Raw genomic sequence first — 20,605 nt, forward strand, 5'->3', positions numbered from 1 at the left:
AGTTCATGATCTGAGCCACAGTCAACTCCTGGTCTTGTTTTTGTTGACTGTATAGAGCTTCTCCATCTTTGGCTGCGAAGAATATAATCAATCTAATTTCGGTGTTGACCATCTTGCTATGAAACAAAGGCGGATAAATGGTATTTTTGATAAAGAAAAACCTTTCAATGAAGAAACTAAAATTTCTAAAACAAATAAGAGTCTCTGATACTTTTTAAAAGAAAAATCTCAGTAGACAAAATGTGAAGACATATCAACAAAAATGTATTTGTACAGCTTCCCGGGTGGCTCAGACAGTAAAGAATCTGCCTGCAATGTGGAAGACCTGGGTTCGATCCCTGGCTTGGGAAGATCCCCTGGAGAAGGAACGGCTATCCACTCCAGTATTCTTGCCAGGAGAATTCCATGGACAGAGGAGCCTGGCAGGCCCCAGTACATCGGGTCACAGAGAGTCAGGACACAACTGAGCGACTTTCACTTTCACATCAAAAATAGCAAAAAAAAAGGGCTTATCTATACAAGTAAGAAATTGGCCAAGTATTTCTCTATTGAAAGGAAACATCAAAATACAAATATCATTTTGTTGATGCCTTGCATCACCCCGGCAATGAGAGGGAAAAACGTCAGTGATACAGCAGAATGTTTTCTGTACAGCTGACGTATTCAATGAGAACAGACTACATTACCATTAAACACTACTATCTTATCAACTGTGCTGCAGTTACAGAACTTTACACTCTCAAATAGCACCCTATTTATAACACTATGCCTACAATCCTTTTGGTTGACTGACTCATCTAAGCCATTCCTAACCTCCTTCCTTCCTTACCCACTTCCACGCCTAGTTTCCTCTACAGAGAGGAAACTACAGTGTTTAGAGAGACACTGTTTCAGTTTACAGATTTAAGCCAAAGCCTATTGGAGAGGTCTGAGAAAGTTTTCTTTTGTATTCCTGTTAAGAGACAACATTCCTGTAACTTCCCTCTCCCCTCTGCCATACCATTCTTCAGCTATGACAAGAGTAGCTCTGCTGGCCATCTCATAACCATAACGGACCCCACAGATGCTGACGGATACCACTGAGACACTGATCAACATTAACAGATACCTACCTTTTGACTTAATGTGAGAAAGATAAACTTCCATTTATTTAAGCCTCTGTTAGTCAGACATTCCATTTACTTCTAGACAAAAGCATTCTTTATCAAATATTTTTTTTAATCACTTCACCATTTTTAATTATAAAGCAAATAAGTTCAATATTTCTAGCAGTAATTAGTTTGATAGTAGGAACAGGGTAAAAAGACAAGATAATAAATTCTGGGAAGGATGACTGCTCTTCCTCTCTCATGGAAATATCAAAGTCGACATGGTCGATGCGTCCGCAGATATATTTTTTACTAAACATCAATTTACAGGCTGATAAGATGGTTTAGAAGCTGGCTAGTTGTGTGATGTACTCATTCACTCATTTAAGTTTACATGATTAAATGCCTACTTAGGATTACTATTAGGTTTGGGGGAGAGAAAATTGAAGACATGGCTTTTATCTTATGTTTGAGACACATACCTAATACAAGAGAGAGGTCTGTAAATACGACAAGAGTAATAAATGCTCTAGCCGAGCCTGAACAAACTTCAGTGACAGCACACAGTGGAACCATGAGATTTTTTTTCTTTTTGTTCTTGCAAAAGTCAAAGTCTAGGTTTATGCCAGAAAAATATCAGACCAGCCAGAACCAGTCCTGTTCTGTCCTCTTCAAACGACAAATTGAAGACAGAAGACGCAGGAGTCTAGGAAGAAAGGAAGAACATTAGACACTGTTGAGAGTTCCTGGGAAGGGCCCTGAGTTACCCTCTCTGGTACTGTAAGATTAGCTACAACTACAGAAAGAGGAGTGCAACTGCAGAGCCCCTGGAAAGCCTGCAGGGTGCAGGAGCAGAGAGCATCTATCACTTTCGATCTAAACCCCAGGAAGAAGCAGCCCCACAGGTACCATCCATACCATCATGGCACAGGAGGTGCAAAGAAGCCCTTTTATCTGGAGCACAGTGGGCCTGGGACAGCCACTAGCTGGGAATTTCACACTGCACACTCCTACATGGCCTCCATACTGCCAACAGGAGCGTCTTTCTTAAATAAGGCTCTGATCATTTCACTTCCCTACTCAAAATCCTTCAGCTTCATACACAGAGCCCTTCATTATCAGGCTTCCTTGGTGGGTCAGTGGTAAAGAATCTGCCAATGTAGGAGGCGCAAATTTGATCCCTAGGTCAGGAAGATCCCCTGGAAAAGGAAATGGCCAACCCACTCCAGTATTCTTGCTTGGGAAATCACAAGGACAGTGGATCCCAGCGAGCTTAAGTCCATGGGTCGCAAGAGTTGGACATGACTTAGCGGCTGAACAATAACAACATTCACCCCTCACATTCAACTGAGCAGTACAAAACAACTCAAGATTTTCTCATATATTATGCAGTTCTATACATATCTATCCAGTCCTGGCATATAATAACAAGTTAAAGCACTTACTATGGATTAGTCATTGTTGTACGCAGTTATACACAACACATTTAATTGTCACAAGCAACCTGTGAAGTAGGAAATATTAGGACCACTTAACAGAGAAAACAGAGACACAAGATATTTCTAGTAAATGGAAGAAGTAGGAGTTGAGTCTGGAGTCTGGGTCTAGAGTCCACTCTTGTAAGCCACTGTGCTCCACTACTTTAACATACGGGTCTCTGTACCCAGCATGTCCTTCACCCTCAACTCCCTTCTGGACTCACACATCTTTCCAGAACAGACCTAAACATCTCCTTCCTTAACTGTAAAGCCTTTCCTCAGCAGAATGTTCACCCTCTACCATCCTCCCCCATGCTGTACATTATTCCACCATGTGGCAGGGGTCTGTTGACCGGGGTCTCTCCTCACCAGGCTGTGAGGTCCTGGAGGACCGGAGCTACCTCATTCACCATTACCCCTCTCAGTCACAACGCCTGCCACAGCAAGCATTCAGTATACATTTACTGAACTGAACGAATTTCAATAAAGGTAAACGCCTATTTTTATTCAAAACCATTTCAAGTTGTCCACACAGCTTGAGTGGACCTATTCTTTACCAGCTCAGTTTTAGCAATAAATGATTTTATGTACTGATGGTTCCCAACTTATGACGGTTTGACTGAATGATTTTACAACTTTATGATGGTGCAAAAGCAGTCCACATTCAGTAGAAACCATATTTGGAACTTGGAGTTCAGTTCTCGTCCTGGTCTAGTGACAGGCAGCACACACTCCCCATGACGCTGCACGCTGGACACAGGCAGTGAGCCGCAGCTCCCGCTCAGCTGCGTCACCGCCACGGTGCGCAACCAACACACCGACAACCACTCTGTACCCAGACAACACCTCCGGTTTCACTTTCAGTATCCAATAAACTATATAAGATACTCAACACTTTATTATACAAGTCTTTGTGACAGATGATTTTGTCCAACTGTAGGCTAGTGTTTAAATGTTCTGAGCCCTTATAAGATAGGCTTGGCTACACTATGATGCTTGGTGGGTTAGGTGTATTAAATGCATTTTTTTGACTTAAAACAGTTTTAACTTCCCATGGAGTTGACAGCATAACCCCACTGTAAGAAGTAGAGGAAGATCTGTATTCATTTCTAAAAACTGGTAAATAAAAAAAAAAATTATTCTGAGAATCTCTTAGTGTCTCCCCAAACCCATACCCTGGGTCTGAAATCCAATTTAGTGTGGATTTCAAAATGAAATGCTGGTGATAAATCAAAAACCTGACCCCCAAACTACCTTCCACTAGTAATAAATGGGTTGCAAATCAGAACTTGGATGAAGAACTGAGGAAGGTCTCAGCAGAGCAAGAAAACAAAAGAAAGAGCGTGATTTCCACAGTTCTGACCCTTTAAACAAGGAAATATCCATTTAAACCCCACACAGAGTTGCAGCAGCACCAGGGAAACTGCGCCAGCGGGCTGCTCTCATTCAGACAACCTCACACCTTCGTTTCTTCTAACTTTCATTCACTTCCAGCCTCTGGAACTATGAGAAACAAGTTTCTGTTGTTTATAAGCTACCAAATCTGTGGTATTTTGTTACAGCAGCCTGAATGGACTAAGACAAACTCTTAAAACTCCCTGGCTGACTGCTCAGTAAAGTCTGGCTATCATCATCAAGAGCATCAGTGGCTCCTGCTGTCCCCCTCAGTAATCTCCTCCATCCATCTACACTGAGGCAACTTTCAGCTCAAAAAACCATTTCTAAGAAGTCTCCCTTAACTATATAGACTTCTTTTTCATAAAAGTTAATTAACAATGTCTTTTCATTACAAGTTAATTAACTGTATATTTATCTTGCCTTACCAAGTAAATATAAATTATCTCAACACGAAACACACATTTTATGATTTTTTATATCACTCAAAGAACTCAGTACTGCACATAAACAGAGGAGGCACACAGTTTCTGTTGAAGCAGTTAATGCAATCCACACGCAGTTGATAGCTTCTTTGCTATCTTAGAAAATGTTAAAGAGAAACATAAATTATAACCATGAGGCTTTTTTAGACTGTCTTTAACAGTGATCAACACATACAACCTAAAGGCAAGAGAGAAAAATGTTTCCTGATTTTCAGACTTGCAAAAAAAAGCCCATTCTCAAGAGACAAGTACATTCCTGTACTTAATTGGAATCACTGGCGGAACCAAAGCAGAACAGAATGATGGGGGTGATGGGGGGAAACGAAGAGCTCCCTCTCTCTAATCTGGAAGTAATTAACAAGAAACTCAAAAGAAGTTAACATTTTACTTTGGCAATATGTTGAACAAACTGATCTTTCAGTGCAACCTTGAATTTGGAATCTGCTTCAATTCAACATTAACAGTGGCTTCTATATATAAATCCCATGACCTCTTGCAACACTTTTAATCTCTATCGCTCGTTCGGCAGTTAGCCACTTACTTCTCACTCTCCAATTCACTCTTTCACTTGTATGTGTCTTATCTTCAGCACAGGTTACAGGTTCTTTCTTAGTAAAGCATGTAAAGACACCGATTTCTACTTTTTTGAATTACCTCCAGTGTCTGGTAAAATGTTTTGCACATAGTAGACCCTCAAATATTTTTTTTGATTGAACAAATAAACTTAAGAGTATACACTCCTGGATGAGCACTAATTTAGTCAAACCTCCAGCCACCTTACACAGTGCCTATGCACACTGCACTTGACATAGACTACTTCATCCACACAACCCTTTGAAGTAAGTATAATCTTTTTTTTTTTTTTTTAAACAAATTTGGGAAACTTTAAGGCTTTAAAAGCTTAAGAAACTTTTCCAAGATCCTTACAACTAGCAAAAAGTTAAAACTGTGATTTCAATCCATCTTCGATTTCTAACTACTTCTCTTCCCATTAAGCTTTACTGTTTCTCTAAAATGATAAGCTCTCTTCAGAACCATAGTTGAGGGGCATAGTATGATACTGGCATTCCTTCTCAAATTTCAGTGAAAAAATAAAGTAGGTTTAAGTCAGTGAAATGGTACTGAGTGTTTGTTTCTTAAAAAAACGTATTTACTGCAAATGCCAAATGCTATCAATCTCTTATGAATGACATATCAAAATCTCACTCTGCAGAGCTGAGAACAGAAGGTATTGGACCTACTACTTATGTAATGGCCTCTGACTTGAACTGTGACTCCTGCAGGAAGTGTGTGAGATTAAGCTTTGATCTCCAGCTTGTAAATGGGGCATCGGGAACAGGAGTATGTCACAAAAAACACTGGATCCCAACTTTCAAACCAGTAGGGAGAGGAAAATATTGACAGAAGCTAATTAGAACTATTCTATCCTATCTATATAGAATAAATGTATATTTACATATATACCATTTATTATATATTTATTATATATATATGTTTATATTATTTATTCTATATATAGACTAAATAATATTAAGTTCACTTATTAAAAATAGATTCATTATACTAGCAAGAATCTCTTGCTTACTTTTTTTGCAAAACTCCTTCACTTGCTAAATAGAATTACGCTAAATCCAGAGGCAAAGAAATAAAGAGCATACATTGCTCCAGATTATCTCTGGTTTACAAAGTCAAAAAAGAAATGCTTAATTAGCACTTGTTAGGCCTAATTTCTGGAGAAGGAAATGGCAACCCACTCCAGTGTTCTTGCCTGGAGAATCCCAGGGACGAGGAGCCTGGTGGGCTGCTGTCTAAGGGGTCGCACGGAGTCGGACACGACTGAAGTGACTTAGCAGCAGCAGCAGCAGCAGCAGGCCTAATTTCAGGCATGAGTAACTGTCTGGAAGAGGGTAAGATAACACCACCAGAAACACTAACCATAAAGAAACAAGTTGATAGATAAACTGCTGCTGCAATTTCCATTTCTCCAGGTTAATTCTTTGCACATTCTAGATACAAATCCTTTATCAGACAAATGCTTTCCAAGTGTTTTCTCCCAGTCTTTGGTTGTGTTTTCGTTTACTTAACTGTGTTTAGAAGAGCCGATATTTTAAGTTTTGGGGAAGTCCAATTTATCTATCTGGAGAAGGTGATAGCACCCCACTCCAGGACTCTTGCCTAGAAAATCCCATGGATGGAGGAGCCTGGTGGGCTGCAGTCCATGGGGTCGCGAAGAGTCGGGCACGACGGAGCAACTTCACTTTCACGCATTGGAGATATCACTACACACTTACTAGAAGGGGTGTCATCCCAAGCATCAGTGAGCACATGGAGAGACCGGAACACACACACTGCTGGTAGGAATGGAAAGTGGCGCAGACACTTTGAACACCCTCTGGCAACCTCTTAGAAAGCTAATCATACCCCTACCATATGATCCAGCCATTCTGTTCCTAGGTATTTACCCAATATAAATGAAAACATATTTCCATACAAAGACATATATACATATTCATAGAAGCTTTATTTCTAATAACCGAAAACTAAAACAAACAAAACCCCTAATGTCCATCAACAGGTAAATAACTGTTGTAAATCTACACAACGAAATGCCACTTAACAATAAAAATGTATGAGTAATATATACAGGAACATGGATACATCTTAGTTATGCTGAGTAAAAGAAGGCAGGAAGAGTATGTACTGCATGATCCATTGATATAAAATTCTAGGAAATATAAACTAATGTATAATGACAGAAAGTAAATCAGCAGTTGCCTGGGGAACGGGGCAGGGGAAGCAGTGTGTGTCAGGGATTGGGGCTAGGCAGGAGAGAGAGAACGGGAATGAAGAAATTCTAAGGGTGATGGGTATGCTCCTTAGCTTGATTATGGTGATGTTTCCCCGGATGTACACGTATGTCAAAACTTAACAGTTTATAAACTTTAAATATGGTTTTGGTACGTCAGTTATTCCTCAATAAAGCCTTTTTTTTTTTAAAAAAAAGATTTATACATTTGAGAAGTTAGAACAATGAAAAATTTGTGGTATGTATCCTTTAAGATGGTCCCAATGATCCTTGTCTCTTGGTATTTATGCCCATGTATAATCTCTCCCTGAGTGTGAACTGAATTTAAGATCTGTGTCTAGGGAACAGAAGGAGGCAGAGGTGAGTCACTTCCAAGATTAAGTCACAACAACCCCTGTGGCTCGTGTCTGGGACTCTCCACGCACATCTGCTGTGAGGGAAGGCTGCTGCCACACGTGAGCTGTCCTATGGGGAAACCACAATTCGAGGAGGCAGGGAGGGAGGTGCTAAACGCTACCAAGGAATCCAGGCCACCAACCCAACAGACTTCCAGGAACTGAAGATCTCAGCCCAACAACCATCAAGGAACTAAATCCAATAACCATTAAGACTGAGTTCAGAAGTAAATCTCCCAGATGTGCCTTCTGATGAGAATAGAGCCCTGGCCAACAAACAGTCTGATCAAGCCTCATGTGAGACTTTTTTTTAAAATATGTATTTATTTGGCTTTGTCAGGCCTTAGTTGTGGCACACATGACCTCGGTTGCATCACGTGGGATCTTTCTTGCGGTGCACTGATTCTCTGGTTGTGGCACAGGCTTAGTTGCTCCACAGCATGTGGGATCTTTCCAGACCAGGGACTGAACCTGTGTCCCCTGCACTGTAAGACAGATTCTTTTATTTTTTTTATTATTATTTTTTAAATTTACAATATTGTATTGGTTTTGCCATACATCAACATGCAACCGCCACGGGTGTACACGTGTTCCCCATCCCGAACCCCCCCTCCCACCTCTCTCCCCATACCATCCCTCTGGGTCATCCCAGTGCACCAGCCCCAAGCTTCCTGTATCCTGCATCAAACCTGGACTGGCGATTCGTTTCTTATATATTATACATGTTTTAATGCCGTTCTCCCAAATCACCCGCCCCCCTCCCTCTCCCAGAGTCCAAAAGACTGTTCTATACATCAGTGTCTCTTTTGCTGTCTCGCATACAGGGTTGTCATTACCATCTTTCTAACTTCCATATATATGCGTTAGTATACTGTACTGGTGTTTTTCTCTCTGGCTTACTTCACTCTGTATAATAGGCTCCAGTTTCATCCACCTCATTAGAACTGATTCAAATGTATTCTTTTTAATGGCTGAGTAATACTCCATTGTGTATATGTACCAAAGCTTTCTTATCCATTCATCTGCTGATGGACATCTAGGTTGCTTCCGTGTCCTGGCTATTATAAACAATGCTGCGATGAACATTGGGGTACACATGTCTCCTTCAATTCTGGTTTCCTCAGTGTGTATATGCCCAGCAGTGGGATTGCTGGGTCGTACGGCAGTTCTATTTCCAGTTTTTTAAGGAATCTCCACACTGTTCTCCATAGTGGCTGTACTAGTTTGCATTCCCACCAACAGTGTAAGAGGGTTCCCTTTTCTCCACACCCTCTCCAGCATTTATTGCTTGTAGACTTTTGGATCGCAGCGATTCTCACTGGTGTGAAATGGTACCTCATAGTGGTTTTGATTTGCATTTCTCTGATAATGAGTGATGTTGAGCATCTTTTCATGTGTTTGTTACCATCTGTATGTCTTCTTTGGAGAAATGTCTATTTAGTTCTTTAACCCATTTTTTGATTGGGTCGTTTATTTTTCTGGAATTGAGCTGCAGGAGTTGCTTGTATATTTTTGAGGTTAGTTGTTTGTCAGTTGCTTCATTTGCTATTATTTTCTCCCATTCTGAAGGCTGTCTTTTTACCTTGCTTATAGTTTCTTTTGTTGTGCAGAAGCTTTTAATTTTAATTAGATCCCATTTGTTTATTTTTGCTTTTATTTCCAATATTCTGGGAGGTGAGTCATAGAGGATCCTGCTGTGATGTATGTCAGAGAGTGTTTTGCCTATGTTCTCCTCTAAGATTTCTATAGTTTCTGGTCTTACGTTTAGATCTTTAATCCATTTTGAGTTTATTTTTGTGTATGGTGTTAGAAAGTGTTCTAGTTTCATTCTTTTACAAGTGGTTGACCAGTTTTCCCAGCACCACTTGTTAAAGAGATTGTCTTTTCTCCATTGTATATTCTTGCCTCCTTTGTCAAAGATAAGGTGTCCATAGTTGCGTGGGTTTATCTCTGGGCTTTCTATTTTGTTCCATTGATCTATATTTCTGTCTTTGTGCCAGTACCATACTGTGTAAGACGGATTCTTAACCACTGGACCACCAGGGAAGTCCCCTCACATGAGCTTTGAGTCTAACTAAACCATGCCTGGATTCCTGACCTACAGAAATGGTGATACACTAATGTTTGTTTCTTTAAGTCATGAAGTTTTGGGGCATGCAGTTCTGTTCCACGGCAATAGATAATACAAGAACTAAGTCACATTTAAATTAAAAAGAAATTTAAAGCAAATTTACCCACTTAGAATACATCCTTTTAGAATATAAAGAGAGTATTTGACTAAAACTAGATGAAAGTGAAGTGAAAGTGAAGTCGCTCAGTCATGTCCGACTGTGACCCCACGGACTGTAGTCCAACAGAAGCAGGGGTTAATTTTCTTATGCAACGTGAAGTCCAGAGGTGAGGCAGTCCAAGGCTCGTGCAGCGTGTCAAAACGCCACCGGGGACCCAAGCCCTGTCAACTCAGGCCTGGCCATTCGAGGAACATCGGCACAGTACAATCTCAGGGCCATATCGTGGAAAAGAGGAAGAAAGGGTTCTGCCTTTACCATGAAAGTGACCATCTTCCCAGAAACCACAAAGCCTCTCTTCACTTACATCTCACTCATCAAATCTGTCTCCCACTGCCATTCACAGATGCAAGGGAATCTGGGAACGTTAATATTTTCTGCTCCTTCAACACAGCAATGAAAAAGGGGACAATGTTTATTGGACAGCCAGAAATATTTGCCAAAGCTGTACATTTTATTTATGGTAAGACCAAAAATACTACAGGAGTTTAGAGAAGGACAAGAACATAGTAAGCTAAGGGAGCTTGAGAAAGCCTCTGAGAAGAGACGTTTAGAACTAAGTAGAAAGGAAAGACAAGGGAATTTTCAAAGGGGATAAGAACAAAAAACCATGAAGACAGGAAAATGTAATAAGGCCTAAAAAGAAATCACCTTATATAAAGTTTTTAATTGCATAAGTTAAAAAAACCGCTGAGTGATGAATACGTATGCTATTTCCTAGCAAGGAAAAAATGCAGCATCTTAAACAACAAGGTCCTACTGTGTAATAAAGTGTAAGGGAAAAGAATCTGAAAAAGAATAAACACATACACATACGTATAAACCTGAGGTTATCTTCTGAGGTCAGCAAGGCCAAGTTGGGTGCAATGTTTGAAGCAGCAGTATCCTCACCAGAAAGGCTTCATGGTATGTTCTGGTAGGAGTTTGGCTGTGTACCTTCCCTCAGTTCCTGCCTACTTTTAGAACTGTGTCCATCCTTCCCAGTGACTCTGCAAGTCCATCTTACATCTTTTAATAAATTTCTTTTCTGCTAATGTCAACCAGAGTTAGTTTGTGTTGCTTGTAATTAAGAACACGGACTTTATGGTTCCCCACAAAGTTGAACACAGGAGCATCATTTAAAAAAGTGGTGTTTCAGGACGATTTTCCTGTGAATAAACACAATCTCACACAACCTCCAGAGAGAAATTAATTTACTATTGTTAATTAACTTTTCCTGTTATTGTTACCTTCCAGAAAATCAGGACTCTTCCTCCCTTCCCAAAAAAGTCCACAGTACTTTCCCTAAAATTTCACCCCTTGCCTATATAGTAGAGTCCCCTTTTATCTGTGGTTTCAGTTCCCATGGTTTCAGTCACCTGTGGTCAAGTATAGTGCAAAAATATCGGATGGAAAATTCTAGAAATAAAACAGTTCAGAAGTTTTAAATTGTGTGCTATTCTGAGTAGCGTGATGAAACCTTGCCCCGTCCGGCTCCATCCCACATGGGACATGAGTCATTCCTCTGTGCAGCGAATCTTGCCTGTTACTCACTTAGCAGTCACGCTGGCTATGGGGTTACTGTCATGCTGCCACAGCGCCTGTGCTCACGTGACCGTTATTCTACTTGATAATGGCTCCAAAGCACAAGAGTGCTGATGCACACAACTCAGATATGCTAAAGAGAAGCTGCAAAGAACTTCCTTTAAGTGAAAAGGTGAAAGTTCTTAGTAGGGAAGGAAAAAAATCGTATGCTGAGCTTGCAAAGACTGTGAGAATGAATCTTCTCTCCATGAAACTGTGAAGAAGGCAAAAGAAATCTGGGCTAGCTCTGCTGTTGCACCTCAAACTGCAAAAGATACAGCCCCAGGGCATGACAAGTGCTTCATTAAGACGGAAAGGGCACTAAATTTGCACAATAAGATGTTTCAAGAGAGAGACCACATTCACATTGTTATTGGTACAGCTGTTCTATTTCACGACTAGTTGGTTGTTCATATCTTACGGTGCCTAATTTCTAAGTTAAACTGTATCACAGGTATGTATACATAAGAAAAAACGCAGCATGTATAGGATTCAGGACTTTCCATGGTTTCAGGCATCCAATGGGGGTCTTGGCAAGTATTTCCTCAGATAAGGGTGGGACCACTGCATCGTAAGTTCTACATGATAATTCATGCCATCAGTCTTGTAAAGGATACAAAAGAGCTCATCAAAATGTGATGGAATCTGGAACTACACTCTTGGAAACAACCAAGAGCTCCTTTAATAGCTGAATGAGTAAACAAACTGTGGCACATACAATGGGATGGAATATTATTCATCAGTCAAAAGAAATGAGCTACCAAGCCACCAAAAGACATGGAGGAAACTTAAAATGCACACTACTAAGTGAAAAAAGCCAGTCTTCTTTCTTCTGAAAAGCCTGCAGACTATGATTCCAACCAGATGACACTCTGGAAAAAGCAAAACTTTAGAGATCTTAAAAATATCAGTTGTTGCAAGGGGCTAGAGGAGAGGAAAGGACGGAGGAATAAGTAAAGCAAAGGAGACTTTTAGGGCAGTGAACTACGATGCATGATACTATAATGTTGGATACATGACGTTTATAGATTGGTCAAAACTCACAATGCACAAGACATTGTGAAAATGAGCCTCTAATGTCAACTATGGACTTTAGTGAATAATAAGGTATCAACATTGGCTCGTCAACTGTGACAACTGAATCACACTAATACTAGATGTGAATAATAAGGGAAACTGTGTATTTGGGTGCAGGGGGCATGGGTGTATTTGGGAACTCTCTGTACCCGCCCATAAATTTTTCTGTAAACCTAAAAAGAACTAAAATACTAGAAAACAATATCATGGCATGTGAGATGAGAGTTAGAACATTCTACGGTCTTTGCTCCCCTTGGAAAAAACGAGATTTTGATTATCTTTAGACTGAGTCAAATAATGCACGTTAAAAATGTAACAGAAACCACTAAATAGGAAGAGGATTAAATAAAACAAATTTCTTTCTTAAAAAACAAATCTATTATTTTAAATTGTGGTGGCCTACCTGAGAATCCAGAACCTCCAACTTACGTTTCCTGGCATGAAGAGCTTTACTTGGAAAAGCCCAGTAATAATTAGATGTTCCAATTCTCTCACAGTCAACCATACCATCATCAACCAAGCTTTGAAGGACTTCTTTTACTGACATAGCAGCTAAGAGAGATAATTTTTAAAGACTTCATATTAAGACATATCATAAATCAAATTAAAGGCTAGTAACTGGGGAAACACTTGCAATAAATATTATAGATTGAGTTAATACATTAATAAATAAGGAGCTTTTAAAAATAATTACATAAAAGGCAAATACTCCAAGAGAAAAACAAAATACATCAATAAGCATCTATAAAACACGCATGGGCAATAAACAAGGAAAGTGGTCAAACTGGCTAATAATCGAAGAAATGTAAAATAAAGCATGAGACAGGATTTTTTGACTACTTAAAACACTAAAAATTATAATAAAGGATTCAGAGATGTAAGTACTCCTCAACATGGTAGAAAAATATAGCAAAAATAGATTTATGCATAACTCTTACAAAGAAATTCCACTTTTACAAATTTAGCTAAAGAAAATAATGCTTAAGGATGCTCATTAAATCACTGTTTTTCATAGCAAAACCCTGGAAATTAGTACAATAACTGGACTCTTAAAATTCTGGATAAATATACTATGCATTCATTAAATTTACTTTATAAAATATTTAATGGCTTGGATATATGTACATCCAAAACATACTGTATAGAAAACTAAGTTAGAAGACAGTATTCAGTAATGTGACAGTAGTTATGCAGAATGTAAGGTTAAGAGGGAAATTTTTATTTCCTTCTTTTTGCTCATTTTTCTTATTTTTTTCCAATAATAAACACGCATTACCTTATTTGCTAAGGAAACTAAAACTACTATGAAAAATTAAGCAATAAAGAAATAAACTGGATGTTATAGTCAGGGGTAAGATTGAAAATCAGAAAAGAGTTTTAAAAATACCATGTAAAAATACAAAGTCATATTTCACAAATGTTTGAAATTCATAGACCATTCTTATTTTTTTTTAAAGTATTTACTTGGCTGCATTCGTTGGGCTGGTCATGTGGGTGCCCCAGGCATGTAGGACCTTACTTCCCCAACCAGGGATTGAACCCTAGTCCCCTGCATTGCAAGCCAGATTCTTAACCACTGAACCACCAGGGAAGTCCCCATTCTTACTTTTTATTAATAGAACTATACCAAGAAATTATCCATAGAGTCCGTTTTAATTTTTCCTAGAGCAGACCCCCAAATTTAATAAAATCCATTAAAAACTTAAAAAGATTTAATTAAAAAAAAAAATCTCCACCAAATGCAAAACATTCAACCTCATTTATAAAAAAGTACAAGCTGAAATGTCAAAGACTTCTAAAAATGGTAACAGTTCTGAGAAATGAATTTGAGTATAATAGCCTTTCCTGAAGGCCATTTAAGAATCCATCTAAAAAGCCTAAAACTATACAGTCTCTTTCTACTCTATTTCTAGGGACGTTTCCTAATGAAGTAATATGTGGAAAAAAGTTTTCGGCAAGGGGAAAGGAAGGGATGAATAGGTGGAAGAGCACACAGGATTTTTAGGGAAGGGAAAATACTGTATGTGATATCATAACCGTGGATCTGTGTGTACAAGCCCACAGAAATGCACAACACTGAGAGTGATTAGTAATGTAAATTACGGATTCAGTGTGATTATGACGTGCCTATGCAGGCTATCAATTGTAACAAATGCATGATGGTGAGTGGTGTTGATAACAGGGGAAGCTGTGTATGTGTGGGGGGCAGGAAGTACATGAGAAACACTGTACCTTCCTCTCAGTTTGGCTGTGAACCTAAAAATACTCTAAAAAATAAGTCATTTAGAAAAAAATTTAAGAATGACATGCTAATTATCTTAACTTTAGCAAGAAAATTTGGGAACACATCTAGATGGGCAACAATAGCTAATGGGCTAAGCAAATTATGGCACAATGGGTGGTCACAGAAAAAATATTAGGAAATACAGATGCTGTAAATCATTTTTTTTTTAAAGCAAATGACATAGGTAGACGATACAATGTTATATGAAAAAAATACATGAACACAAAACAGTATTTGCAGCATGGCTTCCTCTCTGAGAAATGGACAGATATATAACACAAACACAGATAAACAGAACCTAAGAATAAGACATCAAAATATACCATGTTACCATTTATACAATGGAATCTTACCCAGCCATTAAAAAAATGAAATAATGCCATTTGCAGCAACATGGATGGACCTAGAGATTGTCATACTGAGTGAGTAAGTCAGACAGAGAAATATCGTATGACATCCCTTACATGTGGACCCTAAAAAGAACTGATACAAATGAACTTACAAAACAGAAAGATACAGAGGCAGAGAATGCACTGACGTTTGCCGCTACACACTGTTCCATTTAAAACGGATAATCAGCAAGAACCCACTGCGGAGCACACGGACTCTCCCAGTGCTACGTGGCAGCCTGGAGGGGCAGGGGTCTGCAGGGAGAGCAGACACATGTATGTAGACAAGGCTGAGTCCCTCTGCTGTCCACCTGAAACTACCACCACACTGCTAACTGCCTGTACGCCTACACAAAATGAAAAGCTTAAAAAAAAGTGGTAATGTCAGTAGAGGGATTATGAACAACTGTATTTTCATTATATTCTTTATATAACTTCCAAATCTGTTAAACATGTATAGCTTATACAATCAGAAAAGTAAGGTTTAAAAAATATATGTATCATATATAATGGGCTTAAGAGTGACTCCTCAAAAGATAAACCCCAGAACCTCTGAATGCAACCTTAATTTGGAAAAGGGTCTATACAGATGTAATTAAGGGTCTCATGATAAAATCATCCTGGATTTAGGGTGGGTCCCAAATGAAACGTGTCCTTATAAGACACAGAAGGGGAGGGAGAAAAAGGGGAGGCCATGTGAAGGCAGAGGCAGAGATTAGAATGATGCATCTAGAAGCCAAGCACTGCCGGTGACTCCCAGAAGCCAGGAGAGAAGCGTGAAGAGGAAACTCCCTCAGAGCCTCCGGAAGCAACCAGCCCCACCGACACCTCTACTTCAGGTTTCTGGCCTCCAGGACTATGAGGGAATAAAAGCTCCATTGTGCTCAGCCACCAAGTTACAGTAATTTGTTTCAGCAGCTGTAGAACACTAACACACCAGGCAAATCCCATTAACAAATACCAGAACATACATGAACAGCTTTGCTTCTTTTGAAGTCAATTACACACATAAATGGGCTTGTGTATAACTACGTGTATTATACATGTGTGTGTGTGCATACAGGCACGCATGTATATGTCACCTTAGTTTTCCTAGAGCAGATACTCCGAACACAAGAATCATGGTCATGGCCCAGAAACCTTATATAAGGACTTTAACAAACATTCTTCATATCTAGAAATTTATGCTTCCATGAAGTGAAAGATTTGCAGGAAAGATAACCAGTATTCATCAAAACATTCTGGCACATCTTTGATACTTACTAATGCCTTTTTCTTTGGGAGCAATCTTCTCCATGTCTTTTAGTTGAAATACATCTTTCTGTTTAAAAGAGTTAAAAAAAGATGAAAAACATCTATTTACTTTCTACTATATATTTATAGTCACCATAATTATGTTTATAAAATATTGTATTAGAAAACTATGCCTGGAAAAGAACAGTGAAATAGAATCAAGAATTGTAGAGCTAGAAGAAATTGTAATTATATTGTTCAATACCTTCAACAGAACTTAAAATGGACAGATTTTGCATGAACATACAATCCCGTAAAGTAACTGGAGGGCAGAACATAAAGGACATCTTCCCAATGAAGCATAAAATCTAGTTATGATGAATCATTTGTTAACAGGAGATAATTGGCTTCTCTGACACTTTGATTTACAGAAAATACAAATAGTGCTTTGCTTAGTATATACCATACATCACAGACTTAGCAGCTCTAACTAAGACAGACAGCTGTGAAGGTTTGTTTACATTTAAGGTTTCATGGAAGAGCTGGACCTAAATAAGAAAATCATGCAATTCATGGCTGCCTATCCATCATTAACCTATACAGGCTATGCCACCACACGCAGAGCAAAACCTTGTGGGGAAGATTCACACATAGAATATTCAATCCTACGGCTGGAAAAACAAATCTAGGCAGAACACTCCTTTCTTCCTGTAATAAGCTTTGGTTGAACAGGTCAAAAGAACTTGGATAATAGAAGTGAAACATTTGAAAAGACTTAAAGTGAAAGTGAAGTCATGTCCGACTCTTCACGACCCCATGGACTGTAGCCTACCAGGCTCCTCTGTCCATGGGATTTTCCAGGCAATAGTACTGGAGTGGATTGCCATTTCCTTCTCCAGGGGATCTTCCCAACTCAGGGATCGAACCCGGGTCTCCCACATTGTAGACAGATGCTTTACCATCTGAACCACCAGGGAAGCCCCCTTAACAGAGGCAGGGAAGACTTAAGTATTCAGTAATTAGAATTATTGTGATTACTGTTATGGAATCTATTTCTCCTAATATAAACTTGAACTGATAACTTCAATAGGATGCAAATTTGGCATCATAAAAATTTTAAACATGCTCATTCAAGGGCACTATAACTGAAAAGACCAGAAGAAAATATTCACAAAACATACCCGACAAAAGAACAGTACCCCAGAAATACAACCCCCACAAAAAAAGATGAACTGACAGATGGATAAAGGAATGGATAGATGAATATATATGATAAAGCAAGTAGAGTATAAAATGTTAATGGTGGAATCTAGAGTGGGCATACAGGTATTCACTGTGAAATTCTTTCATCTTCAATTATAAAATGTTGGAAAAAGTAACTTCATCTCAGTACACTTAAGATTTAGTAAATTCAAGAAAATACTAAGTCACTGGTCCTATTAATAGATTGTGAAACAAAATTTTGCACACCTGGGATCAACTATTTAAAGAAAGTTCTGTAGAGTCTCAGAGAACATGCAATAACTTACTAACTTTAGGCCTTTTATGCATTAAAAAAATCAATTAATCAAACCTATTTGCAAATACCTTAGATTCTCTGGAAAAAGAACATGAATGCATTGAGACATCTGCCTACATGTGGTCATCAAGGAACAGCCCCAGACATACCAACTGCCCCACTGGTGTTGCTGTGTAAAGAAATAGGCTTGCAAAGAACTAGCCTCAGAACTGAAGTGTGGTCATTTAAGAGAACAAAGAAAATGGTCCCAAGTAAATATTGGTTCTCCCCTACATTACACAGAGATAATAAAGAAAAGAACACAAGGGTTCTAACTTTCAAAATCAAAACTATGAATAAAGATACCACTGAAGACACACAGTTATAATACTAAATTAACTTCTAATTAAGCACTTATGACCTGGGCATCGTAATGTTTCACAGATGATTTCATTTAATCCCTATACCAACTCTGTGAAGCAGGTACAAGTTACTATTAGCCTTTTGCTTCTTCAGTCAAATAATCTGTTTAAAGCCACAAAGCTATTAGGTAAAACAGACTTTGGGTACCAGTCCTCTGTCTCTGAGTTGTATTGTTGCCATCGTCTTCCTAAGAGTAACAGGCAAAGAATTCTTTTTCTATTACATTAGCAACTTCAAATAAATCTATATATGTATTCATGTGAACAAATAGGAATATATAAACATATAATGTATGTATTCATATGAACAATGAGATCAAACCAGTCATTCCTAAAGGAAATCAACCCTGAATCTGGAAGGACTTTTGCTGAAGCTGAAGCGCCAATACTTTGGCCACCTGATGCAAAGAGCTGACTCACTGCAAAAGACAGTGATGCTGGGAAAGATTGAGGGCAGGAGCAGAAGGGGGCAACAGAGGATGAGATGGTTGGAATGGCACCACTGACTCAATGGACATGAGTTCGAGCAAACTCAGGGAGATAGTGAAGGACAGGGAAGCCCAGCCTGCTGCCATTCACGGGGTCACAAAGAGAGGGACACAATTTAGTGACCAAACAACAACAGCAACAATTCATATGAATGAAAATGTATAGGAATATATGAACTGGAATCAGTCAATTAATACAATAAATTCTATCTTTACATAAAAACCAATTATTTAACTTCTTTAACCTGCTAATACTTGTTACAGTCACAGCATCTTAGTCATCAGTGTCTTAATGTTATAGAAAGCAGAGTTGAAAATGTTTAATCAGAAACAGCAATTTTGGCATTTGAGAAAATTAACAATATCATAAAGGACAAAATAATCTCCCCAGCCTTCCACTGCCTGGTAGGAATTAAATATACTTTTCTGGCTCTGAGACCATAGGAAAAATATTTCAACTCAGCAGAATAAATAGTCATAATTATGACGCTATGTTCTGGATTGCCAATGACTTTTATTAAGTCATTATATGTAAGGAAGATTTGTAAGATTTCACTTAGAGGGCAAACAGGTAAAAAAAACTCACAATATTTCATGTGTTTCACTGAGAGTCTGCATTACCAAAATGAAAGCATTATCATTATTTTAAATTTCATATTTTATTTTGCCATTTCCCCACCTACTTCATATTTGTAAATAATGAAAACAGCCAGTAGACTGGGCCAAGCTAGACTTTGAAGATCCTGCCAAGACATAAAACATAGGAAATTAATATTTTTGTAGGTCGAAAGTTTGGATTTTAACCTGAAAATGAAGCCACCATATAGCAACATGGTGAAGAAAAGTCTCTGGAGCCAGGAGACAGGGTTTGAGTCCTGGCTTTGCCACACAGGAGCAGAAACCTCAAACATACTTCCTGTCGGTGGCAGGCACAAACGCCTGGAATAAAGGAAGGAGGTCCAGCGAGCATCACATCACGTGTTACACCAGCAGCTCTAAGCCTTTTGACACCAAGGACCAGCTTCATGGAAGACAATCATTCCACAGATGGGGTTTAGGAGGTAACACGAGCGATGCAGAGCAAGGGGGAGGGTTAGACGAGGCTTCAGAAGAAGCTTCACTTGCTTCACCTCCTGCTGTGGCCCAGCTCCGAGGCTGGGGAACCCTATGTTATACCACACCCAGGCTGACAAATGTAAAGAGGCTGTATTTAGCACTGTCTTTATAATCAGATGATCCTCCCTGGGTTTTTATCCTATCCTATCCTATCCTAGTTTTTTCTGACAGAATGTGGTCCACTGGAGAAGGGAATGGCAAACCACTTCAGTATTCTTGCCTTGAGAACCCCATGAACAGTATGAAAAGGCAAAAAGATAGGATACTGAAAAAGAAACTCCCCAGGTCAGTAGGTGCCCAATGTGCTACTGGAGATCAGTGGAGAAATAACTCCAGAAAGAATGAAGGGATGGAGCCAAAGCAAAAAGAATACCCAGCTGTGGATGTGACTGGTAATAGAAGCAAGGTCCGATGCTGTAAAGGGCAATATTGCACAGGAACCTGGAATGTCAGATCCATGAATCAAAGCAAATTGGAAGTGGTCAAACTTCCAAACTTCCAAGAGATGGCAAGAGTGAATGTCAACATTCTAGGAATCAGCGAACTGAAATGGACTGGAATGGGTGAATTTAACTCAGATGACCATTATATCTACTACTG

General features: G+C 39.0%; 1 protein-coding gene across 3 annotated transcripts in view; it reads right to left on the reverse strand.

The window, feature by feature from the left end:
* The window catches only part of MND1 (meiotic nuclear divisions 1 homolog (S. cerevisiae)), a 114,630-nt gene that overhangs the window by 80,258 nt on the left and 13,767 nt on the right, over positions 1-20,605 (reverse strand). For all 3 annotated transcript variants that reach the window (XM_010840728.1, XM_010840727.1, XM_010840726.1), the window contains exons 3-4: positions 16,512-16,569; positions 12,979-13,127 (exon numbers count right to left, since the gene is read on the reverse strand). In XM_010840728.1, the coding sequence (XP_010839030.1) occupies positions 12,979-13,127; positions 16,512-16,569 (207 nt within the window). The remainder of the gene's footprint in view (positions 1-12,978; positions 13,128-16,511; positions 16,570-20,605) is intronic.

The sequence above is a fragment of the Bison bison genome, unplaced genomic scaffold (genome assembly GCF_000754665.1).
Source record: "Bison bison bison isolate TAMUID 2011002044 unplaced genomic scaffold, Bison_UMD1.0 scf7180017864146, whole genome shotgun sequence".
NCBI lineage: Eukaryota > Metazoa > Chordata > Mammalia > Artiodactyla > Bovidae > Bison > Bison bison.